The following is a 26,693-nucleotide window of genomic DNA, read 5'->3' on the forward strand; positions in this document are numbered from 1 at the left end:
CTGAAGTGTTTTGATTTCTAAATCACTACAGCAATTTAATAAGAAAGCAAGTTTAACTACCTCAAACTAAAGGCTGATTTTACCAGACCACTGTATAAATATAAATACAAAATACAGATGACAATGTTTAGAAAGCTGGATACTGATGGTCACACATAGAAACTGAATTCAAAACTGAGTTTATATCAATTGTTTTTATTAGATATCAGCAGTTTACAAATTTGAATTAAGAAAATTACAGAACAGAATTAACTTGAATTTATTCTTTGTTGAAAAGTTTCTTCTTTAGGGTCATAATCATTTTTATGCAGGATGTCATCAGCAATAAATTCTAGACTGTCTAAAACACAGCCCCCTATTTCCTTATTCAGCAATTGATAATTTATCAAAAATCTAAGATTGTGCTAAACATTTTTAACAAGTATTTATTAACTACTCTATTAGGCCCTTAGTATATTTCAAGGTTTTTTTTTTCAATTTTTACACAATACAGAATTTTTAAAAGCACTTAAGGATTCTATATTGCAATTTTATTTGTCACTTTCAAAACTAGGAATAAATAGACTGTTCCCACAACAAGGTGAAATCCACTATTCAGCATTACCACACTTTGACTTCTCCACATTTCACATCTAAGCACAGAACCTTCTAGCTGGAATACTGTATTAAACCACTAATTCCCCACCATTTTAATGCACATCAATTTATGACTTTAAGAGCTTTTACTTCCTGGCAACACAGGTTTAAATTAAATGTATATTTTGCTACAGTCTACTGAACACCACCACCTCCTTTCTCCTTCCTGCCTCACAGACAGAGCCAGTAATAAAATAAAGCTCCCAGCTCATCTAACAATAAGGCTGTTAAGAAATAAAGACTGGAAAGGAAGAAAAAAGAAAAAGTATATGCAATGTAACAAGTTGCTGCAAGATTTCTGCTCTGTAATGATGAAACAGCACTAAGAAGAGGCTGAGTCAGAAATCTGCACTAAGAAATAGGTAAAAACATCATCAGTCTTAAGGCAACCTTCATTTGAATCAGCAGAGTGATTACTTGTGTGCCTGAAGAGGAATCCTTCTTTAGCTTCAGTTAGGAACCATATCGGTCCTAGAAAAGCAAAAACAAATAAAAACCAGGTATGAGTGGGTTTTCCATGCAAAGAAATCAGTTTTATTTCAATTTGTGCAATAAATAGCTGCTGAATTCTTCAAGACTTTCAGAAAATTGACCAGTGCTTCCAAGAACTGGAGTTTAGGGTGGAATTCCAGAATAATCAGCCTGATTTTCAAACATCTGAGAGCTCCCAATGACCCCATAGAGGAATTGCCAAGTGAGTGGAGCACAAAACATGCTGGACACTGAGGTCAGGATGGCTTATTTCATGCAAAAACATGGATCAAAGGTCAACTAAAGAGCCAACACAAGAGTTGGGCTGGATGATCACTGCAGATCCCTTCCACCCAAACTACTCCATCCTCTGTGATGAGTTGAAAATAGAGTGACAACAAATAACTTTGATGACAGGATTTTTTAATTGTAAGAAAAAAGATATCCTAATGAAGGTGAGCTAGCAGATACAGATTTGTTTTCTAAATGATAAAGATTTATTGTCTACTTTGAGAGGTCTACAGAGCTCAAAACCAAAAGCATTCTGTTCTCCCTAAAGATAATTCAGTGGCAGGATCCATGGTACTAAATCCCTATAAAAAAGGCTTCAACTGATGGTTAATAGATTGTGATATTTTTACTCACCTGTATAGATGTCATGACTCCATTAGCAAGGACAGAAAGTTTTCCAGCCACGGATTTCACTCCTTGTTTAAACTGAGTTATATCAGGAGCTGAAGACAAGACATTGGTAATATTGTAGCTTCCTAAAGGGAGAACACACACACATGGAGGAAACAGAATTTTAAAATATTAAAATTAACCTTTTTTCCTCCCTGAAGTACAATGTATGACCAGGAGCACTAGACAGAGATCTCAGTGTCTTAAATGCATTTCCTTTGGATTATTTTCAGGTTTTCATTATTCCACTCAAGAGTGTCATCGTCTACACTCTGCATTCCCAGAAAAGCAATTGATGTTTGGATAGTAGATGACTTATTGTGTACTTCCAGTCTGTGGCAATGTCGTTCTGTATCCTCAACAGCTCTTATCCCCTTGCAATTTACAGATGAGTGCACTTCAGAGGTGGCTGAAGTGATGAACCCTATTTGTGTGCATGCAGAGGGGTGATGTCCATGCTGTATAAACACAAACATTTTGCCTTACTACATTTGAGGCTTGGAAAAATTCACAGAAATTACAGTAAATGTAAATAAATTTTATAACTCCAGAACAATGCTGGCAATCCAGCCTTCCTTAAAATTTGGACAGAATTAACTCAGCTGTTATTATGGAAAATGCAGGTCTAAAGGTAAATGAAATCAAAGATAATTAGCTACTCTCTAAGTGCAGTCTAAACTAACTGCATGCTAAGTATTAACATGCTAACAGCTACTGTCACCCACTCATTGGTGAAAATAATTACTGGCATGCCTTAATGTCAAGTATGGGATACTGTCAAAGGCACAAATCCAAGTAAACCAGAATCACAGAACTGTGATCACAGAGTCAGCCCCAGAAAGGCCTGGGATGGAAAGAACCTCAAAGATCATCTCATTCCAACCCCCTGCCATGGGCAGGGACACCTTCCACTATCCCAGCTGGCTCAGAGCCCCATCCAGCCTGGCCTTGGACACTGCCAGGGATCCAGGGGCAGCCACAGCTTCTCTGGAAAACCTGTGCCAGGGCCTCACCACCCTCACAGGGAACAATTCTTTCCCAATATCCAACCTAAACCTGCTCTCTGTCAGTTTAAATCCATTGCCCCTTGTCCTGTCACTCCAGGCCCTTGTCAAGAGTCTCTCTCCATCTTTCCTGTGGGCTCCCTTCAGGCACTGCAAGGCCACAATGAGGTGACCCCTCAAGGATCTTGGGAATAAATGGGGCTCCAGGGAGTAACTATCCCAAACCAGACCATTTTCCAAATGGAGACTCCTTTGAATCTTCCAGACAGGGGTGGAGGAGGAAGAGGGAGAAGGAAGAGCTCCTCTGTCCTGGGAAGTTAAAGGCACCTGCCTCCTCAGCAGGCTGAGACAGACAATCCTGGAGATAATTTGTTTTACCTAAGATAAGAGGATGGTTTGTAGCACAGATATCTTGTCACATTAAGAGAACTTTGCACTCCAATCCTTCAACCCAGCATGGGTTTATAGATATTATAGATGCTCTTTACAGATTCCCTTGAAGAGTTCCCTCAGACAGCCCTATTTCTGAGCTGTAACCTGCACTTACGATCTGTTCACTCATCAAATGCTTAAGGCATTGTTGTTACTAAAATCAGTCACAGAAATAAAATCTGCCAATATAAATAACCTGAGAAGCTCTAACCACTTCTCAGCCACAAGAATTCCTTCATCATTTGCTGGCTCAGTTAAGTTCATGTAAACAAGGCAGGAAAGCATCTCCTTTTCTTGTGGTTTCCTTCCAAATCAGCACCTCCAAGTCAGCCCCTTGATTTTCTTAAGCACCAGCTCTGAAATAATGCAAAAAGGCTTTTTCTTGCAGCCCCCTCCTTGGTTAAAAACTTCCTTACAGCATTCTGTACAAAAGCAAGGAGCCCTCACTGACACCTCATCAGTGCTCATAAAAACAACCTTAGAGCAAAGGATGTTTTATCCTGGCAAGGTCTCCAGAACTACAATGGTGTTTTTATTGACAGTGTCCTGATTATGTTTATTTTATGGAACTAATGATAGCCTGGGCATTCATTCCACACCAGACAAACTGTCAGTGCAGTAGCATTTCTCCAAGAAGGGCCACCCCTCAGTTTTTGGGGTGAGGGGTGTAGCAGAGACATGCAGGAAAGGAAGTTTCAGTATTTGATATGGTGTGAATTTGTGACACCATGTGGCAAATGCTCTTTCAAGTGGCTAAAGCAACTTAATGTGAGTTCTGCTTGGTATCTTCTTCCCTCCTTAATTATTTTTTTTTCACATTTCAAATTCCTAAATCCCAGTTTTACTTAAGCAACCAGTATCAGGAGTTATAAATAACCATATAGTTATATAATACCTAAAATAAATATATTATATTATATAGCATATTTACATAATATATTATAGAATTATATTAACTATATAGGTAATATAAAAGTCTGTTTCCTCCATGTGTGTGTGCTCTCTGCTAGTCTGTTTATTCAAATTTGCTTTCAGGGGCTCAAAACTAAACAGTCACATGTTTTTGGGTCTTTCCCTCTTACTTTTCCAAAGTAAAATCAGATGCTGCACACTATTTGTTTTTCCAGGCTGTTTGAATAATTATTCACAGATTTCAAGTTCTTCAGTAACTCTTCTTTTTCCAATTTCTTCAAAAGTTAAGGAATGAAACTCAACTGATTAAGCCTATAAAATGTTCCAGCATTTTGTGCCACCTTTTCCATTGCACATTATTGCACAATCCAAGAAGTGTTGGAAAGAAAACATGAGACATTTTCAATATCTTAAGGGGCTTCTTTTCATTCAGTCTAATCTCTCTCCCCTTCTGATTTGATGAACTACACTCTCCCATGTGAGGTGCTCCAACAAATCTTTGAAACAAACAAATTAAGATCTTCCTTAATAATTTTGCAAGGCCAGAGGTAGAAGGAAATATCCCCCTGAATGGATATGCCATGCAACAGATTACATGGGAATTTCAAGTCCACTAACATTTATTTAATGATTTTCCTAGATCCAGTTTTATGACAGCTAATGAGTTACTTATGGTAACTGATCAAAAAAACTACCTGAGATTCCATTTAGGTGCTAGCTCAGTGGAAAATATTACAGTTTTCCTTTGATAGATGTTATCTACAAAACAGTCAATTATTTGCAACACAGTCCCCAGTATAAAATACTGAACTTACAGAATCAAAAATAGAGAACTTGAAATTTAAGGGGTTAATTTTCAAACAAGGACAACACCTGCCATGCCTGTGGGAGCTATTAGCATTCTGCTTGCAGAACACAGAGATGACTGTGATTAGGAGCAGAGTCAGGGCCTGCATTCCCCACATGCTCCAGTTTCTCACTGTTTGATTTGTACCTGCTGATTGTTTCCTCTGGTCTTCAAACAAGTCAGCTGAACTTATGGATGTGCTTCCAGAAAGCCTTTCCAGCCGAGCCCTTGCTTCATACTGGAAAAGAATTGAGAATAAAAAGGATTTTATCACCTTGATGTCACCTTCTGAGGTCATGTCAGACAATCTGAGAGACTACAGACATTTAGAACTGAAGTTGTGCCCATTTCAGTTTTCACATCACTTACACTGAGTTTGCCACCATCTCATTTCTGAGTTACCCAAGAGTGACATTTATCATTGCACCCCAAAGGTCCCACCAGCTGTTAGTTACCCTACAACTGCTGGAAAACTATGAAGCCATTAAAAACAACAACTAAAATATGTGAAACCAAGGGGAAAGCCCTGCAGTTAACATCCTGCTGACCCTTCCAACCACATTACACTTTTAACTCAAATTTTTCCAAGTTCCCTGCAAACAGTAATTGTATTTTTAATTAGTACTTACACTGTTAGTTTTTCATTCAAAATCTCTATCTTGCCTCCAAAATGCAGCACAATACTAATCTCTTTTTCCAGGCTGATTCAACTCCATGCAGTTCACTGTACAATTTTTTTACCTGGTTAGCTTTACAATATAAGTGATGTTTTCATGTAACAAATCCACAGCAGGAAGGTGTTTCAGCAGTGGTTTGTTGGCATCAGTTTGGGTATCCAGAACAAATTAAGCCTGATTCTATCAAAAATCAGGAGTGCTAAATCATAGTCTACCACTTCTATCATGAAAGAAGAATGATGGAGGTACAGTCCTACATGCAACTCCAATTCCTTAAAATTAAACTATAAATGATCTGAAGTTTGTACATTTCTATCAAACAAATAATCAAGGGGACATAATTCTATAAGCTCACAAATTCTACCAATTTTAACTATTTATTGCCTTCTCTCTAACTCACAAGAATACAATTTTTACAGTCAAAGAATATTTTTACATTTAAAAATACTTATCACTGTTTCCTACTTACATCAGCCTGATCTTGCCTTCCAAAGTACATGTCTGATGAAATGGCTTTGACATTGCCAAATTTTTTCTGTGCCTCATCTGTGTTTGCAGAAGGTTCATGTTCAGGCTTACGCCGGGATGCGGGCCTGCAAGGAAACAAACTGCATCAGGGACAGAAACCTCACCCACATGAGAATGAAAGGAATCAAACAAGAAGCACTCAAGTGCTCAAATTGTACAAGTAAATGAAAAATATGATATAAAGTAAAAAGAAGAGAGGCAGAAAACACCAAACAAGCACATATCCTCCCCCCCCCCCACGAAATTCTTACATCTTCTACTTGGTTACAAAGATAGAAATACAGTTGTCATAGAGAAAATTTTTTTTTTTTATCATCACAATCAGACCTGTTGTTTATGTCGCTAGTACCTTCAGCCTCAGAACTGAGCACTCCAAATTTTCATTCATTTGGTTAACAAGGTTTCCTTTGATTCATCACACAATAAACAAAGCAGGTATGTGCTCAGAACAGTGCAAATATTTGAGTTTCTCCTCACATCCTTTGTCTACTTCCTCTTTTCCTGAAAGTGTTTGGGAATTACCTCCACTACATGCACTGAACAACTCTGAGCACAACAGACAGTGCTTAAAATGTAAGGAAGAAATTCAGCTTACAAAAGAAACTCAGTCAGGAGATCCCTTGACTGCTGATGGAAGTTCTGGCCAAATTCTCCTTCTACACACTGAAGAAAATCCCACTACTAACACCAGGACTCAAATCACATGAAAACGTGGGCTTTCTGGACAAAAATCAGTTTGGTTTTCTTGGTGTACCTGTCTGAAAATCCTGTGCTTTTTGAAGTTAACAATATGTCAATGTCTTTACTATTATTTTCTTTCTTCCAAAAAGCATCTGAATTGTCGTCCCATTTAGAGAAAGTGCTGCTCCTCAGATCTGAAGAATCAGAGTACCTAGAATGAAAGAAAGAAAAACCTATTGAAAAGTCAGAACTTTATTATTTTTTGAAAAGTGGGAATATATATATTTGTTGTTAGATAATGACTGCTGTAAGTGTTCACTAGCAAGTATGTTTTCACCAAAATTACAGGTGTCAGTGACTAATTTGGATTTCACAATACTGCTTTAGAAGCTTTGTACAGTTGAATCCAATGGCTCAGAACAAACAGGAAAGCCTTTATTTCTGGTTCTGGTTTTTTTTTAGTCCAAATATTAAGAACTTGTGAGTTTTGCCACACATTTGATTAAAATTAAATGCCAAAAACATATTTCTTGAAAGGGAGTCTGAATTTAATAAGGCAATCTTCTCTTGCACATCAAAACTGTGGGGAAAACACAAAATAAAGGAAAGGAAAAAAATGAAGCATGTATGTAAATTCTGGTACATGATTTGATCTTTTCCCCTTTTGATTACCAACACATACCTCAGCATATGTGGAAAGTATTTTGGAAAAAAAAAAAAGAAACCACCAAAACCTATAAAAATGCCAAAGATTAAGATTTTGTGCTTTAAAAAATAAATTTACCTGAATTTTCGCTATGACCAGGATAGGGAGAAAGATGATCAAAACCACAGGGGGACAGGAGAATGGAACCATTCAGTAGAACAAGATAGGATATTAAAGTTTGCACCTGCATCTTGTGAAAAATACTCTTAAAAAAAAAATTCTCCATGGTTGCACTATGAATGGTCAGGCCACTTGTTTTTGCAGTTTATGAGAAATGTGACACCTGCAGCAGCAAAGTCTCAGCACTGAGCATGGGAAATATGAGGGGCAGATTTGGAATGAACTTCTACAAAAAGCAGGAGCCTCTCTCCTGACGGACAAAAAGAAACCACAGCAATTTTATAAATTCCATAATAACAAACAATCAAAGTGTTCTTATGGATTTGAAGCTTTCCAGTCTCACAATGGCCACCAATGGCATTGGGCAGGGGCTGCATGAGCTTTGGGCAAAAGTGTTTATTTTCTCTAGCCTTTCATCTTAGGTTTTTTGCAGCTTTTCTTCAATATTTTGGGTGGGGGAGAGAAAGAAAAACTGCATTTAACACAAAATTTTAAAAAATTACATTGTGATGTTAGTAAAGATTTTATTAACTGTAGCAAAAGAAAACATCAAAATTCAGGATTTTCAGAGGCTTCAGTTTTATGTCTAAATCTTGAACTTGAGACCTTTAGCTTGCTTAATTCACTTATCAACACTCTAATATCCAGTATGATTATTTTGCTTTTGGGCATATACTAAGATGATGCTAAAGCTACTTGGCCTCTATTTCAAAGTCACAGCTTGAAATAAAGGATAATAATATGCTTAAGAAGTCCAAATCTGACTGTTCTTTTTTTAAAGAGAATGAACTTGTGTACCAACTCCAATTAGATCCTCCCAGCTCGAACCAGAACAACAAGAGCAGGGAACAGCCAGGTTACAATCTATCCTCTAATCACTGAACCACAACACATTAAAAGCTCCTCCATAATTCATCCTTTGCCTGCTGGTAGCTGATGAATAATTTCAGAGCAGTAACAGTTCTTTTCAGGCAAGCACTGAAATGCTATGCTTTATTTTACAAGACTGCTGCCACTTTCCTTGGACCCACATTTGTACTTTTGTTGCAGTGATTGCACTACAAAATAGTGACACAAAAGCCTTTGTGCTTTTGTTGCCTGTCTACAAGCAATTAGGTACAATTTCTCATGTTGCTGTGGCATGGATCCAATAAAGGCAGTTTATGAAAGCAACACCTGTTTACCTCTCTCAGTCCATGAACAGCTGGTTCATTGCAATTAGTGCCTGTAAGATTTAATTATTTTTCTTCTCCCAAGAGCAATATTTTATAGTGTGCATTGAATTCATCCTCTGATAAAAAATGTTGCAATTGTTTTTTGCTCACATTTTATGTTCAGATACATAAAAGTCTCTGAAATAGGACTGCAGACATTCACACAACACACCCAGCACAATACCTCAAGAAGACTGAAGTTTGTGCATTTGGCATGCAGAGAATGATGCAACTGTAGTACATCTAATATCAGACTTCAATGCTTATTTAATTTGAAGACAACAGCACAAGAAAGAAAGAAAAAAGGAATGAACACAAGTCATTTTGACAAAAAATTCACTGGATTTGGAATACAAAGTTTATATGGCAACTGTCTGTGCAAGCAGAGACTAGACTCTGAACAAGATATAATCTACAAACAAATAGTTCAGACCACTTTTCCAACAAAGCTTCCTCCCCTCCTTCACAAATCTGTCACTGAGGTAAAGCCAACTTTCCCACCATTCTTCTGATTCAATGTCCCCTGAAAACATGCTGCGTGTGTCCACAGCTTCAAACTGCCTCCATCTCAGCTTTCAAAAACACTGTGCACATTTTTATGGAACTTGCATAATCTTCTGGGCCCATCCAGAATCAAAAGCTTACAGAATACCTTGAGCTAGAAGAGAAGTAAGAGTCTTCCACATCATCCATGTACTTCTTCTTTGGCTTTGCAATTGTAGGTGTTTCCTGCTCGATTGTTTGCATCTCTGAGGCGACTGAGTGAGAAATGCCACTGGGGACAGGAAGAAAACAAGCATGTCAAAGATGACAAATCTCATACCCTAAAAGAAAAAAAAGAAATCAAAGCCCAAATCTAGTTTCTGAAGCTTGCTGAGAAAGCCCAGGCTATACAGACATTTAAAGAAAGAGGAATTAAAATAAAGGAAACCCTTGGAAAACTGTCATTCTCTCAAGCAGGAAGAGGACTTCTGAACACAAAGCCCATTCTGACAGCTGGAAAACACAATCTAGGTTGACCTCTGTCTGGCAGGTTAGAACTTAAATCTATCAGAAGCTTCCCCTTGACAAAGAGAAGATTTTTTTTGCTGATATTGCTCAAGTTTCCATAACATGCTATAGTCCATTTCTTAATTTCCTGAGTAAAATGAGGGATAAGTGCATGAAACCACAGAGTATTTCAAATACAGTTTCCAGAACTTCACGTACCTCCTATTGCTGCCCAATCCCATGCCAAGCCTCTCCAGTTCTGTTTTCTTCTTACCAGAGAGGTTTAAGGTTTCTTCTTTGGCTTTAATATCAAGATCTCTGTAGGCTAACCTTAAAGATGATACACTGGAAAAAACCACAGTTATCAGAGAAATGTTCAATGCTACACTGAATCAGCCCAGGAATATTAGTAGAACATTAACAATATTTATTTCAGCACTCTGTTTTCTAATGTCTTCCCTTAAGGCACGTCTGGGCCCAGCTAAGTCTCCATCCCTTACCTCTAAACCACCTTAATATCTTCCAGTCACACCACTGCAGCAGAGACTGAGGTTTTTCATCTTGATTACAGAATTGCAGAAATACTGCTTAAATTTCATTTGTCAGGTCAAAAGGGATACAATTTTTATTGATTTTAATGAGCAATATTTTAATTCATAAGTCTCAACTGGGATGAAGTACAAATGAACTTTCAGAAGAAAGAAAAATGAGATTTTGGATGCTGCTGGTAGATGTGCTGCAAAGCAGAAAGGAATAACTGATAACATCTACCCAGCACTTTATGCAGGAAGATTAGCAGCCCTTCTCAGGAAATCTATTTTATGAACATCAAAATCTTATTTGCTGTTGATTAAAACAAATGGGAATACTGATCCAAGTTTTTAGATGTAATTTCAGCTATCTATTCTTGTCAGTGCACAGCAGAAGATAAGGAAATTGTGTTAGAATTTAAAATCACATTTAAGTTTCAGAACTCTTCCTCCTTCCAATTACTAAACTACAAAAGAATCACTTCCATTCCTTGCCACCTAACAAAGTCATAGTGAATTAATTTAGTAAAGCTTATTACTCAAGCTTTTAAAATTAAAAACACCACACAAAATAGTTGGAAGCAAATGCAATTTTAGCAGAGTTCACCCTTCCTTTCATTTTGGTATCTGCTGCCACCTAATTGATAATCTCAGGGAAATACAGATCTCTTGCCTCCACTGGGACTGGATCCATAAACTCAGTGTATGTGCATCCCTCATGTTTACAAGCATTTTTAGAGGGTTTCAGCTGCAGCAGAAAGGTTGCAGAACTTTAAATAAAAGTTGGCTTGGATCTTTAGATTTATGCATTTCTGACACAAAACTCAAGACACTGCTTGGGACTTTCTTCCAAACTAAATTATACAGTCAAAGACAATATTGATAAAGAACAATAATACATGAACAATCCTGTTTTTATTATTTAGTTGTTACTTCAGAGTCTCTCCACTGGCAGTTTTTGGCAAACACCAAGAACCATGATGTTGTGGTTAAAACACTTCAAATGATCCCCTTGTGATTGGCATTTTTAATGCAACCAAAACATTCATTTCTGCACGGGCAACAGAAAAGTGAGCAAAAGGAATGGGGAGGAGAGTATAGACCAAAGACCTTGGTATCATGAGCAAAAAGTGATCCTGTAATTATGTAACAATTCAGAATACTTCTTAAAAGGTTATAGGATGGGTTCTCTAGCACCTGACAGGATGTTAAACTCTGTAACAGTAAAAGTGTCCACTGACCAACCATTTAGTAGTGTCATTTTGATGACAACCAATGGAATATTAAAAACCAAAAGCACATAGAAGAATCAGGAACAGTACGCTGTGAGCTTTAGGGCTGAGTATTTAATAACTAAGGTGCACCAAGAGATTCAAGACCTCAGACAGAATTATTCAAAGGGTTTTGGTGAAAAGTGAAGGCAGTTCCAGTAGAAATCAGCTGACAACTTCATCAGGCAATTTGAGACATACCTAAACTTCCTCTGCTCTTAGCCAGTAAGTACAAGCTGAATATTCCCTATGCTCTTAGACTGCTTTCAATAGCACTGAGCTCACTACACCAAACCAAAATAAACCAGGTAACTAGCAGGAGACAAAAAAAATTCAAGAGCCAAGAGTTTTCTTAATAATTAATTTTCTACGGTAATCAAGTGTATAAACATATATTTAATAGCCAAAAAAAGGCACTGGGGGAATTACTGCTTGGCTCATCTTAACCATGTCTGTTTGGGAATTTTTTTGAAGAACTGAAGTTTTATTTGCATATGCTAATTTAGAATAGTATTTAAAATGCTGTCAATTAGCTCATTAAATTAGGCTTCATGGTTTGCCATTGTGTAATTAATTCATACTTACAGTGGCTCTTCCTTCTCAGTCTTCTTACTACTGTGAAGATCTTGTTCCTTCATTTTATCTACAGCTTGTGCTTGTTTTTCAATCTCATTAAAGCTTTGGCTGCTCACTTTTTGGGCTCCCAAACCACCTTTTTTGGCACCAAGCTGGAATTGTTGAAAAAGAAAAAACCAAAAGCCCCAAAATTATAACTGAGACAATCACCTAAGCTGACTCAATAGCCAGATGTGAAAGCAACAGCAAACACTACATCCTGTCTGGGAGCAGTCCTTGAAGACAGCAAGGACAATTTGGAGCACATAAAATACTTCTTTCCATATTTTGGACTTTAAAATTCTGCTTCTGCTAATTGTTCTTACAAATTTAGTTGGCTTTGCAGCAAAGTCTCACAGAAAAATTGAAGTATTCAGGTTTTAATTGTTCAGATATTGGCAGGCTCAAACAAATATAACACATAGATCAATTTTGGTTTCTTTTGTTGTAGAGGAATAATATAATAAATTTTGTTGCAATGGAACCATTATCGCATTTATAACACACTTAATACTGCAGACATGGATACAATGGTGCTGACTCAAATGGTGGCACAGCCCTCAAACTGCTTCTCTTAGTCTCCTCTGTGTTTAATTCCTCACCTGCAACACTGCAGCAACAAAACTCACAAAAAACCTCAGCTTTTATTGCTTTAAAGCCTTCATGTAAAAGCTCCAGGCCATGCACACACAGATCACAAACTGTACCTACACTGCTCAATCCAGTTCTGTTGTTTTCACTGGAAGGGAACAGACCTGCACAAACCACTCAGAATAAAAAATTCCTCTTGGCTATTAGGGTCTTCTAGTGGGAGTACAAAATCATGGGATTTAATCTAAATTATCTGCTCCAATAAACCTTTAAAATCTTCTGTCCTACAGTGGCCCAGACTTAAAAGGAGTGAGTCCCTGTAAGAAGCTGTCACCCTGACAGCCCATGTTCAGGGTGGCATTAGGGTGATTGACTATTAGGGCTGTTTCTTCAGTTGCAACAGCCACACTTTCAAAACTTGAGCTGCCTTCCTCAGTTTTCCTGTGCCTTGGACCATCATTCAGAGACACTAAACTCTCTTCATGCCTTTTTACAGAGACCAGATGCTAAGAAAGTGCTGAAGACCCCATGCAGAAGTAAGTCTGTAAATATCTTTAAACTATCTTGAAATAAATGACCTATAACACAGTTAAAAATACTCATTGTTTACATACACTTACCCCCTTCTTAGCTTGATTTGGCTTCTTTTTTATGAAGGTGGTGTTCTCTGCAAGGATTAAATGTACATTAGTTAACATACAACTTTTATTAGTTCCAGAACTGCAGAAGAAAATTTCTGTAACATCAACCTCAAAATAGTTTTTGCCATTTATTTTCATGTCTTTCTACACTGAGGGGCTGAGATACTAAACCAAGCTATGTAACAGAGCTGTGGATATCTCCAAGAAAATGTGGTGAGCTACCTTTGATTGGCATCTCTTGGAAATATGCAATAGGAATAAAATTACAGCTCAGTTGTCTGTTGCAGGTTCCTGCCAGTTAACAGAACAGGAAAGCAGGACTTGCTCTTCTGAATTAGATTTGAGGTCCACCTGACCTCATACCACTTCCAAGATGAGTTTTTTCCTGTCTAGAAAGGCATTGGCTGTGTTCAAACCCACCAGTGACACACATAGAACATACCTGCACCACTAAAACATCACAAGCATTATAAACAGCTCCTACAGCATCCTACTGGATGCCTGTGCACACAGAAAAAGTACCCTGAGCTGAAATTTGCATGGAAAGGGGCATACAGAGAACAGAGATTGTTCCCTTTAGACAGAACTTGTGATGTCAAACCAACCAAGAAAAGCACCTGCCTTAGGAGAACACGTTAAAGATACAAATGAGAAAAGCAGGAAGTGCATCCAGTTAAGTTTTTTGTAGTCTCCAGCTCTAAAATAACCAAACCCAAATAAAAACAGTGATGAAGACCATACCTGCCTAAAGAACTGAAATAGGCCCAGGCAGCCCTTACTCTGTGCTGCTGAGAATGAACACTTTGTTCTCACAAGCCTGGCCCTGCAGGACAAGCCTCACAGTGACAAATCACTGAGGTATTTTACTCTATTCTGTCTCCATCAGCTTTTCTTCCTAACTCACAGTATGACAAACTGCTCACAGTTAAGTATAAAAGCCTGGTCACTGAAGGTATTGCATTATCAACACAGGATTTTTCCAGTCCAAGTTCTTATGTTCAGATTTCTGAAAAGGGAGCAAAATCTATTTCCACAACTCTTCCTAGGCAGACATTCTCTTTCCAAAGGGATATTTGGGTTCCCTACACTTGCTGCTCTCTTCTGCTGCTTGCACTCATTACCTAATGCAGGCTGTGGGGATGTGCTAAGGCCATCAACACTTGGTCCATGTTCTGATCCTAAAAGATAAAGAATAACAAGGGTAAAAATATCAGAAAGCTCTTTAAAATGCATGAAGTACCAAAACACATCTCACTGTACTCAGGGTAGTGCCTGGTAGAGACACCATAATGTGGTATTCCCATCACAGCTTTGCCAGTCACTAAAAGGGCAGCAGGCACCCCAAATTCTTGTGTTATTGAGCATGGTTAGGTTATTTAACTATTAAAGCAAGCTAAAAAGAGACTAAACTAAGAGAATATCAGAAAAATGCAAGTTATTGTTAACAAAGAATCAGTCATACCTTCACAGGATTCTGGGATGTTTTCTGAAGTTTTCTGCTGGAGAGAAACTGGTTCTGGTAACATCCACTCTGTATCCTTTGCCTTGGAAAAAAACAGACAGAATCAAAAGTGCACAGAAAATAGAATACACCAAATAAATATGAGCACTTAGCTAAAGACTGCCTAAGCATCACTGGTTTATAATTATTGAATTCTTATTGAATTACAGCTTTTAGGATTAAAACCTGTACTCATAAGGGCAGATATTAAAGTTACAAGAAATGCCTACCTTTACTAAAAACAAGATGGTTTCAACCTACTCCTGAGCACTTTTATTTCTCCTCTCAGGAATTCTGCTTACTGTATGTTCACCACCAAAACCAGTAATATGCATTTTAACTGTGCTTTAGATTATTTATTGTATGCTGGATGATTTATTTACATATAATCAACACACCTTCTCCCCACTAGAAGCTCTTGCACTTCCTGTTTTTTACACATTTTTGATTGTGAGCAGTCCTCCCAACATTCCTGGTGCATCCTCCCACTCCCTTCACACACATCCCCCTCAAAAGGCAGGTTTGTGACCAGCTCCCAACAAATACTGTAAGAACTGTTACACTTTGCTGATTGCAAACTCAAGGTACCACACAGTACATTTATATCAGAGCACTTCCAAGCAAGAAATCCTGGCTCCAAGTGGAATTGTTGTGTCTACAATAAAATGGACTTTCATTCCATATTTAGCTACTATTTGGGTCATTTAAAATGATCATCTTAGGAAGTGGTTCACATCCAGGAAGAATTCTGACTCACAGAAGGAAAAGCAGGTAAATATTAACTCCCTGACCTACCTTTTCTCTATGAAGTTTTCTTTCAGGGTTTAATCTTCACCATAGAGCTCACAGTCAACCAAAGTGTTTAGAAAGCAAACAAGAATTAGACAGGTAATTTGTACCTTGGCAGAAACATGGGATGCAAAAAAATCTTCCTCCTCTTTGTTCTGAGGTGATGCTGGTGGCACTCCACACCCATCTGTCCACAGCTGAAAAATAAGGGCCAGAATTTTACAGGTTAATTGCATGAATGTATTTTTTTTTCAATGCATTAATCTTAAAACAACTCTTGTTTTGTTTTCAGGTTAAAAATGTATTGATTTTTTTTCTTGTCCATATTTTTTCCTTACAAATTTATCCAGTGTTCCAATAGATGACATTCCTTCTTTTATTGAATTCATACATATTTCATGTGCTCCTCGTGGATGAGCCAAGAGCTTTGAGCAAAGCCAGGTCTCAGGGATGAGGTCCCCAGAGTGCCACAGGACTGCGGGACAGGACTCCAACCTGTGACCTGCACTTCAAAACTACTCACAGGCAAATCTTTTCTCACAGCTCTTCCTACTCCATGCAGGATTAAGGACCTCTGTCAGAAAGGACAGTGAAGGTACAACAAGCTCACCTCACCATTCAGCAATCAGCTCTATCACTAAGTCAGAAAAGGAATTTTTTAACATGTGACAGGGGAGGCAATGGCTGGTGCTAAATGCAATTATCTGAATAATTTACTTCAGTAATTTTAATAGCATATAATCACTTTAGTTTGCAGTGCATAGCTAAAAATATTTACTAAATATTTAGTGAATTTTTCCAATATTTAATATCAAACTATTGGATGGAACCTGTAATTGAAGCAAAATAATCACAGCTCCTCAAAGAGTCATTTGGGGAACTTGCCATAAACTTAGATGCACACAGTATATTGCACTTACTTGAACAAATTTTACATCTTAAGCTGTTTACTAAGTCAAAAGAAATATTCTCTGAACTTTGTGATGTGAATTCTATTGTCCATAGTATGAATAATTAAGATTATAATTATCTATTAAATTTCATGCTGTTTGATGCACAGATAAGAGAAAAAAATCAAGCCTTCTTGCTTTTAATTTCCACTCATCTGATCAACTTCAAATGAACCAGTCACAAACTTCAACAACCTGAATTAAACAATCAAAACATGTTTTCTGAGTATGAAAAAGAGAACTGTTGTCAAACTTATCTAACACTTCAGAAATCAATTCTGGATACTTTGCTTAACTCCTGTCAGCAACCTAACAATGTCTTGACAGCTTGCATGAACTGCCTCAGTATTTCTCATGGAGAACAGCAAATTCTGCACAACTTGCTAATTTCCCAAATGTTATTTTTGTAGGGAAAAAACAAAAAAATACATTATTTACCTGATCAAAACAAACTCCACTTAAATCACACACAAAGTCTGTAGTTAATTCCATTACAGTTTTTCATGCTGTATTCCTCTAAACATGCAATTTCGGATGAGCAAAAATAAAACCACTGCAGGTTCATGGAGAAACGGCCACGTTATCTGAAGACTGATAATCTTTTGTGTTACTGATTAGAAATTTAAAGTGACTTTAGAGGGAAAGAGGGTGAAGTTTTTCAGGAATCTCCAGAGCTCAGGACACACACTACTCACATCAGTGCCATGCTTTCTCGTAGCCTGTGTTGCAAGAGATTTGATCTTCTCCTTGTAGAGCTGAGCAGCACGACTGTTGTACTTGGCATTGGTGTCATTGGTTGTGCACCCATGTTGGTGGAAAAAAGCAGACTGGGAAGCAGAGCACAGAAAATGCTGTGAGGGACAGGCTTAAAAGCTAATGACATTTGACACAAAAACATATTACAATGCAGCAAACTACTCTGCTCCTCTGCCTAAATCTGGTCTTTTAAATTATAGAGTCTAAATAATCTGCAAAGTACAGAGGAAACTCCACTCTGGTGACTTCTTTACATATAAATAAAACAGAAAAAACCATCATTGTGATGCTTTAAGAGCATATACAAATGCAAGCTCCCATTACATATTAAAAAAATCCTTGTTCTGGAATTAAGTGGTTAAGAGGAAGGAAGAGGTACAATTAATTGCTGTGCTCCAGAGGACATTCCTAATGCTCTAAAAGGTACTGCTTGGATTCATCTCTGTCAGGCTGGGGAGATCAGTGTATGCTCAATAATATCAAAATGTGTAAAAAAATGGTCTTCATTGAAATGAAAGAGTGTCTATGCACATATCTACGTGCCCAGATATGTTTATAGGCTTGTGTATTTATAAAAAATTAATAAATGAAGACTGTGCATTTCTGCATGTAAATATATACCCCTATTAACTTGGTACTCAGAGGGGCTTCCTAGAAACCCTAATTCCAATCACCATAGAGATTTGATCTGAAAGCACAAGGAACTAAGGACACTTTGGATTTTCTAGCTATCTGAAACAGCAGGAAGCTCAGGACTGCTGTTATCCAGGATTCAGCATCATCAGGCAACTACAGAACACAAATGATTGATATTAATCTAGCACAGCTTCTAGCCAATAGTTTGTAAAACTAGAATTTGGTATTTAACTGGAACCAAAAGGAATGTTTTTCTAGTGCCATTAAAAGAAAAGTGTTAATTTTACTTCAAATGTCCAGACAATTTACCAATCTGTTTTTTCATGTTTCAAGTATTAATTTGCTGAAGTAATGCAAACCAGACCATTGAGAATTTAAGGTATTTGGGGAGTTGCTGAGGGTATACTGCACCTCTTGGTACAATGTATGATAGGAAATAGTGACACCCAAGAAGGAAGACAAAACCCACAAAATTAAACAATTATGGTTTATTATTATTCTTCTGCTAATAGGGTTTCTAAGACTAACAGAAGACTTTTTCAGATGTTGCCATCTCTTCTTTCCAACTCCTTCAAACCCTTTACGTAGCAGAATTGATATCATTTAATCAAGGCTTTTAAGCATTTGGCTAAAAAAGAAACTATTCTTAACATGATTAAGAATATGATGATTATTCTTAATACGAAATCCCCCTCTTCTCATTAGTCAAAACTGTGATTTTTTTGTACTAAGTGACATAACAGAAACTGGATGAGGACATTTATATAACAGCAGTACTAACATGGAAAAGAATAACTTAGCAAGTACAGGCAGAAGAAAAAGAGGGAGAAGACACCATGTAACTGCTCAGATCTGTAAGCCTGAGATACTGACTTGCTGCATGCCAAATTCAAAAAGAAATATCTGACTGGAAAATACAGAAATGGAAGAAAAGTAACAATGACCCTGAACTCAGCATTTTTTGTATGCAAATAGGAAAAAAAATTAGAAAAACCCTAAAGACTTAAGATGGTTAAAACTGTCAAGGAAAACACAACGGAAAGCAAACTTGGGTGAAGCTTCTTAAAGAAACAACATTAAGGACCAAGCACAAATGAAAAAAATATAAGGGATAAGCATTCAGGGAATTAGAAGAAAAGCAGAAATTGCTTTTGGAAGTTGCATGTTCCCACACCGGGTGGGCCAGCTTAAGGAAGAACTCTCAGTTATTTGTGGAAAAACCTGGGAAAAGATTGCCAAAAAGCTTACAAAAAACAAAAAGGGAGACTGAGAACAAGACCAGCTGTCAACAGAACTTCAATTTACAAACATGCTATGTAACTACATAAAAAATGAAAGTTACAGCCAATGTGAATTGGCCCAAACCATGACACTGCTAGTCCCCCTCCAACAATGCAGCATGTCTCATCTGCAGTGCTAACTCAGGTGAAGTCAGATCTTTACTCCAGGGTGACTTTTGGCAGTTCTGTGGGTTTTGGCATGGTTTTTCATGAGCCATGGAAGGAATGATGGTCACAGGAAGGGGCCATAAGCTTGCTTTACAAGCCATCTCTGAGCAGCTGTCTAAATTAGATGGGTACTGACAAGGAACCTGATCTGGCCTTTCCAGTGATGTTCATCACTGACTTATAAGAAAAAAAACAAAACATTTTCAGACTATACCAAAATGGAGAATGTGCAAGAACAGACAATGAAATCAGCATCAAGAGCATTTCTTTAAAGATGGGGAGGTGGGGCAGGGGGGACGCTGTAATAAAGAAAAAGGACTGGAAAAATAAAAATAATCCCAGGAAGAGAGGCAGTAAGGACAGACAACATTTTCCAAGCCTACCAAGCTTCAATGTGCAAAGCAAACACTTGGGAGTACGTACAGCATTTGCATTTCCTCCGACCTGCATGCATCTCAGCTGGAACCAGGACCAATTGGAATCCAGTTCTGTTGACCTAAACACAAAGACATGGTTTTAGTGTCACCACCAAAGCCACTTAAAATCACTGTTTCTGGTTTTTTGCCAAGTGTTTCTCTTTCCACCTTTTTTTTAGTAATCTGTATTTATTTATCAGACCCCAAAAGACCCTGAGTCAGCGGCTGGGACGCTCACCTGGAATAGAACCAGCTCAGGGTGCAGATTTACTGCACCAGCTGCCTGCCTGAGCACTACCCAATTACCAGAATAGTTGTGTATGTATGTACAAAACCACAGAGTAGTTTGGCTTGGAAGGGTAGAACTCAGGTGCCACCACAATGAGCTGCTTCAGGAAGCAAAGCTGGCAAATTGAACACAATTACCAAAAAGCTATCAGATACAGCAAAGCCAACACAATCAGAAGCAGAAGGAAGAATGGGTTTTCCTCTCTGAGCAGGTGTGTGAACAAACAAGACCCTTAAAAGATGAATTTTGCTGTCCAAACTCAGCAATACTTACCGAATGAAACTCAAGTGGACGCCAAGGGACCGGTGGGTCCCTGAGCAATCGATACAGAGAAACACTCCATAGGTGATGCTTGCCCAGCTGGGGTTCTTTGCTCCACAGTCAAAACACACCTGAAAGCAAGCAAACAAACACCAGTAACAGGACTTGAGCATAACCAGGCCTTAGAGTTGTATTACAGGTCAGTGTAACACCCCTACAGTGATCCAACTTTGTTAACTCATTCTTACAGCATTTGTTGACATGACAACTCTATGTATCCTAATTTTAGACATCTAAAGAGGAGTTACACAATCTGCTCACACAACTACAGCCTCCCCATTTCCAAAAATAACCACTGTACACAGGTTGAGAAACCAGGTCAGAGAACCCACATCAGCCTAGTTCTAACACACGTTTAACACAGCACTTGCAGCACTGCTGGAAGTGGTTAAGAAATATTTCCCCAAAGGCAGTCTCTCCTCATGTGGCACCTTTGAGTCCCCAGAAAGTTATCAGCAGGACTAATGCCCTCATTATCTACTTTCCTATACTGAAACCCTGACCTTCAGGGCAAGCCATGGCAATCCAGCTGTGTGAAGAAGGCCTCTGAGCACGGCTTATCCAGACAGCCTCTGCAGATACTCGCATGATTCATCACACACCAATTGCCACATCAGCCTTTCCTCCGTCTGTGCCACGCTGGTTAAAAAGCAACCAGGTCCACAATTACTGCATGGACAAACCCAGGAATTTCCACCAGGATGGACCTCTAACACTCAGCCAAAACAGCAAGAGCTGTGCCTGTGTGTGTCTCATACACTTTGCAGGTCAGCAGACCACAACTTACAAGTCCTTTTTCAGCTATTCTGAGTTTTGTGCTTCTTTGACCAAGGAAAGCAAGAACCAGAAAAAATTATCTGATACAAATAAATTATCAAATGCAAGGAATACAATAACTTTAAACAGAAACAGCTATTGTGAGTTAATTCCATGTGTACACATCTAGTCCTGTATGACAGGGCTTTATCTGATCAATGCTTTTTCAGAGGTATCTGCAAAGATTGCAGAGAAGTATTTTTACAATAAAAGCATCCACCCAGGGGCACCTAATAAGAAATAACTCCACAGAGACAAGCTTTTACACACAAATTGACAGCATCCCAATTTGCAACTTTATCCTTTAATGTCCTCCTATAAACTGAATGCATCCTCAGATAGCAATGGAAGTTCTAGCTACATGCAGATATAAAAAATAAAGTTTATTCCAAGACATGTGGGAACATATGGAACATCATAAACAGGCCACAGAGCTTCCAGCACCTCCTTGCCAAGCTGAACAACAAAATAAAAATAAAATTAAGAAGCCTTCTTGCCAGAAACTCCCTCTGTAAACCTGGACAGAGATTTGTCTTTATTTTCTTGTACATACATAGTCAAACAAGCCCTGAGTCTGGGCTCAAGTCATGTCACCCATCATCCATCCAAATTAATTTCAACTACATGCCCAAAGCAGTTTGAGGCTAAACTCCTCAGTTTAATGTGGGTCTATTTAGCTTGGGCAGTCTAAATTTATCAGGCACAAGCACAATTCACCAGCAGATCCAGCATTAACTCTTCCAACAACTGCACACTTTCAGGGTGAGCTGCAGTTAGGTAATGACTGGTAACACACACAGAGATCATGGAGATCACAGCTCCTGCAGGGGCAAGTCCTGCCTCTCCCTCTCAACAGGGACCTAACACTTACTGATGTTACTTACATATCCCACTCCTGCATGTGGAAATGGGGCATTCCCTGGCATACAGCAGAAATGAGAGCAACACAGAATGGGGGACAACAGGAGGGGTTAGAGGGAGCTCCTGAAACAAGCTCAGGTGGAAGAATGGCACAGAAGGGGTGGGGGAAAAAGAAGAATGAGCAAGACTTCATGTATGCCATATTCTCAGAAAACACACAGCCTAAGTAGCCAGAACTTGTTATTTTTTTTTCTCAAATTCTGTGAAGCAGCTCCTTAAAAACATGAGATTTATTTTCATTTTAAATCGACTACTTTCAGGCTTTTTCTTGCAAGGCCAAAGGAGGATGGGTCAATAAAAAAGGAGAAGATTCTGCTTGAAACCAAAGCCAAGAGAGCAACCCTGGTCTCACTTCTGATACAGGAGAGCAAAGCTGACTTACAGCTGGAAGTCCTGTGGAAATTCCCTGGAGTACAAATGGGAAACGAGAATCTGGAGTGGGTGGTTAAAAAAAACAAACATGTTTTTAAAAGTTCAGTTATAAACATACCTGAAGATTCTTCTCCTTTCCCTTTCCTTCCTTCCAATTATGAGCACTTTATAATTTCAACATCTTAAAGTCAATTGCATCATCTTGGAGTTGGCTGCCACAGCTCAGTATTTTCACTCTCACAGGAGTCCCTACCAGACACCTGTGGAGATTATTCCCAGGCGTAAAAATGCACCTTTCAGGACTGAGATGCAAGCAGGAACATCCAATTTTCTTCTGAAAGCAAAGGAGGAACTGCTATTTCCATCAATGTGATGCAACAGAAATAGATGCATGTACCACTAACATTTAGACTAATTTTGTTTAGTTTTCTCAATTTTTAAAGTTCTTGTCACCAGATAAATTTTAAAAAGAATCAGGGAGAAGAAATTAAAATCAATTTCAGAGCCACCCTAAGAAATTGTTTCCATTTTAAAAAACTAATTGTATTTTCTGTACAGATTTAGGTGCAATTCAAATATTAAAATATTGATTAAAAAGAAATTTGAAGGATATGCTTAAATAATCCAGTGCTTTCAAAATACACTTGCACGCTTTTTATTTACTTTGTGTTGAAACACTTCACAGTGTAGATTCAGTAAGAGCCACTTTGGAGAAAAACCAGCCAAAGACCTGACTGAGATGTTTGTACAAGAGCAAACACAGAGGTTTGGGTATAACCCATGGCAAGCAGTCAATAAATCACAAATCATCCACCTTGCGCAAAGCACCTACATTAACAAAGAAATAAATAAAATATTGGCCTTGGCTGTGGAAATGCAGTAATAAATAGCTGATAGAAATGCTATTTTGGGCACAAGCAGAAGAGGTGAGTAGGCTCAGGAAGAGCACTTATGCCTGAGGTCAGGGTTACACGGAGACTTTCAGCCTCTACATTTGGAACCTCCCCCAGAACTCCAACCCCAGGGCAGATCCACAGCTTGCCATTCCCGGGCTGTGGATCCAGCGGCCTGAGCACTAACCCAGCTGGAACTCAGGAGGCAGTGCCACTCTCAGCCAAGGGGATCTACACCCAAGCAGCTCCTCTTAGTCACCAGCCACTGTCTCCAGATATGCTTTCCTCCTTCTCTTGCATCAGCACTAATCCAGCTGCTGATCCCGCTGGGAAGCGGCTCTACACGGGCACCTGGACTCAGAGCAAAGGTACGGCCAGCTCACAGCACAGCCACCTGGCCAGGAATGCCACCATAAGGGAGGGAACTGCAGGGCTGGCCACGGGAAGGCAAGAGGACTGCCTCTTTTGGAAGCGTCATCACCTCAAAATGACTTGAGGGACACAAGATAGTAGAGTCCATGCTGGGGCAAAACCCAACACGAACACAAACCACACCCAAATAACACTGTAACAACAAAACTCAGCTACCGATAAACCACCAGCACAACACACACACTGGGACTCCAAGCAGAGACAGGATGAAAGAAAGAAATGAAAAAACATTTTCAGAGGAACAGATCTAATAGGTCTGACAGAATCAAAGAGACTTTCAGCACAGCCTGAGTGTGCAAGTCTTCAAAGGGGTTGAGCTGTACAACTCAAACACTCAACAATATCAAGTAGCTTAAAGATTATGAACATATTTATGGGTACAAAATACATCCTAGTTAGTAACTGTAACATGTTTGTTAAGTCATCAGGCAGCTGATCAACAGTCTGCTGTCATCAGCCAGCTCTACATTATGTAACACCCAAAGACACCAAGAACTCAAAACCTCATCATAAAGGGAACTAACATCAAATTACAGATGTTAATTACAAGACAATTATTAAAACATCACTTTCAACACACTCTAATCCACATAGTAAACTGCACATTTATTTAAATGAGAATTATTTTCCTAAGCTTACATGCACTAAGAACTACTGCAGAGCACCCAGAACAGTGTAAATGCAAATGCCTGCCTAGATTAGGCAGTTCTTCCTAAACTCTATCCATAAACTGCACAGCTAAAGCAAATTACTAAGCTTTTAATCCAGAACACTTTTCAATATTTGCACTTTCCCATGTCTTTCTTCCCCCCAAAAAAACGAGTTGCAAATAAAAAGAGCAGATAGACTGCTTAAGAAGAGGGCAACCGAAAGGAAACAGAAAGGAAACAAACATGAGAGGAGAAACTGATGGAAGAAACAACTTTTACTTCAGGAGAACAGTGAGACAGGCAGGAGTGGGAGAGTTGTGAGATCTAAGCTGCTGTTTTCCACTCCCTCTCTGCCTTAGGTCACCCAGACTGGGCACGGCGGCATTGTTATCGAGTTCTCTGTGCCTGGGCCACTTCTTTGCCACTGGCCCACGGCGAGCGGCAGCACACATTGTGCTACTACTGCTATGTCAACACTGAATTTCTGCGTGACACCTGACACGGGGAGAAAAATACACCTGAGCAACCACAGGTACCACATCCACCTGATTACACAGTAGCAAGGAGTCCAGCACAGGGGAACTGCTCCAGGCACTCCACGCTTGCCAGGCAGGGACAGTACTCTCTAGTTCTCCGGTAATCCCAATACAAAAAAAAAAAGCACCACAATAACCCTAAACTACTCAATTTTCAGGCAGAGTGCCAGTGAATTTCAGGAGCTTCTAAGAGATCTCTCACCGTCCTTGCTGGGACTAGGACCTTTCCTTGATAAACTTTTTACTCCATTGCAAAGGCAAGTTTTAAGAATACTTTTGTTAGAAACTGAGTGCTCACCTCTGAGCTCTGCTTTGAGAAACCAGACCTGCACAGTCTTAATGAATTGTGTTCAAAGAGTGGAAGTCAGTTTCAGACCAGAGACAGACATCCGGATTCCTATTCCCAGAAAACAAACCTAACGTGTTCCTTCATCATGCTAATCCGAAGTTTCCTGGTGGGTGTATATTTCACATATGTTCTCAGCGTACATCGCAAAGCCAACACAAACAAGCAGCGCAGAGCAGCTGAAGGCACTTGTGCCGCGTCACCTGGCCAGCCACCTTTCCCGGCCCAAAGGGCACTGCAGAAACATCTTCATCCCACGGCAAACCCACCTGAGCACAGGACAAGCACAACGGGATCCAAAAACAACAAACTTTTATCACTGCACAGGTGGCTGTGCCACTTCACTGGGTAATAAAAACAGGGAAAAAAATAAAATAAACACACACTCAACACTACGTTGCAGCTGGTTGGGAGCTTGCTTTTATGCTCAGCGGAGCTGACTCTTGCAGCAGACCAGAGGCACCCGGTGGACGCCGCACCTCCCTTCCCAAGGGCTCATCCCTTCGGGATGCGGGATGCTGGCCGGAGGGACGAGGGGCAGGCAGGGAAGAGCTCCCCCGCTCCTGGGACGGCCACCCCGAGGACCCACCGGGCCTTTCCCTGCTGTCCCGGGCCGGACGTGCCCGGCTGCGGGCCCCGCGCCTCCCCCGCCCCGCCGGCTGTGCGACGTGTCACCGCGGCGGAGCGCTGCCCGCCGGCCCGGCCCGGCCCTTACCTTGTTGGTGGGCACGGAGCGGAGCCGCTTGAAGATGGCGGCGATGTCCTGCTTGCTGGGCTCGCACATGGCGCCGGGAGAGCCGGCAGGGCCGCCGGGCGAGCCGTGAGGGAGACGGGCCGGGGCTACCCGCGCCGCCGCTCCCGGGACGCTCCGCCCGCCGCGGCCCGGCCGGCCCCACGCCTGGCGCCGAGGGCGGTGCGGCCCCGCCCGGTTGCCGCGGAGACGGGAGCGGAGCGAGGCGGGCCCGGGGGGCGCGGTGCGAGGGCGTGCTGGCCGCGGTGGGAAACCCGCAGCCGGCTGTGCCCTGCACAGGGTCACGGCAGCTGTCGGCCGGGAAGAGGCCGCGGAGATGAGCG

General features: G+C 39.8%; 1 protein-coding gene across 1 annotated transcript; it reads right to left on the minus strand.

The window, feature by feature from the left end:
* Positions 1–175: 175 nt before the first annotated feature.
* On the minus strand, positions 176–26,489 carry ARFGAP3 (ADP ribosylation factor GTPase activating protein 3). Its single transcript, XM_036404999.1, has 16 exons — positions 26,335–26,489; positions 20,606–20,724; positions 20,051–20,123; positions 17,483–17,614; positions 15,948–16,034; positions 15,010–15,091; positions 14,669–14,725; positions 13,527–13,573; positions 12,286–12,428; positions 10,119–10,244; positions 9,562–9,684; positions 6,943–7,080; positions 6,130–6,253; positions 5,131–5,221; positions 1,753–1,874; positions 176–1,107 (listed from the first exon to the last, which is right to left on the minus strand). The coding sequence occupies exons 1-16, from the start codon at positions 26,401–26,403 to the stop codon at positions 1,090–1,092; spliced, it is 1,551 nt and encodes a 516-aa protein (XP_036260892.1). The 5' UTR covers positions 26,404–26,489; the 3' UTR covers positions 176–1,089.
* Positions 26,490–26,693: the final 204 nt, after the last annotated feature.

Source organism: Molothrus ater, chromosome 5 (genome assembly GCF_012460135.2).
Source record: "Molothrus ater isolate BHLD 08-10-18 breed brown headed cowbird chromosome 5, BPBGC_Mater_1.1, whole genome shotgun sequence".
Lineage (NCBI taxonomy): Eukaryota > Metazoa > Chordata > Aves > Passeriformes > Icteridae > Molothrus > Molothrus ater.

Bases quoted from the DNA above. Each gene is read 5' to 3' on its own strand.
- ARFGAP3 (XM_036404999.1), bottom strand. From the start codon at position 26,403: ATGTGCGAGCCCAGCAAGCAGGACATCGCCGCCATCTTCAAGCGGCTC. The intron at 17,615-20,050 runs GTACGTACTCCC...TCTGCTTCCCAG, and splicing joins TCGGAGGAAATGCAAATGCT to TCTGCTTTTTTCCACCAACA. The intron at 1,875-5,130 runs GTACAAATCAAA...TTCTCCCTTTAG, and splicing joins CCAGAGGAAACAATCAGCAG to GAAGCTACAATATTACCAAT.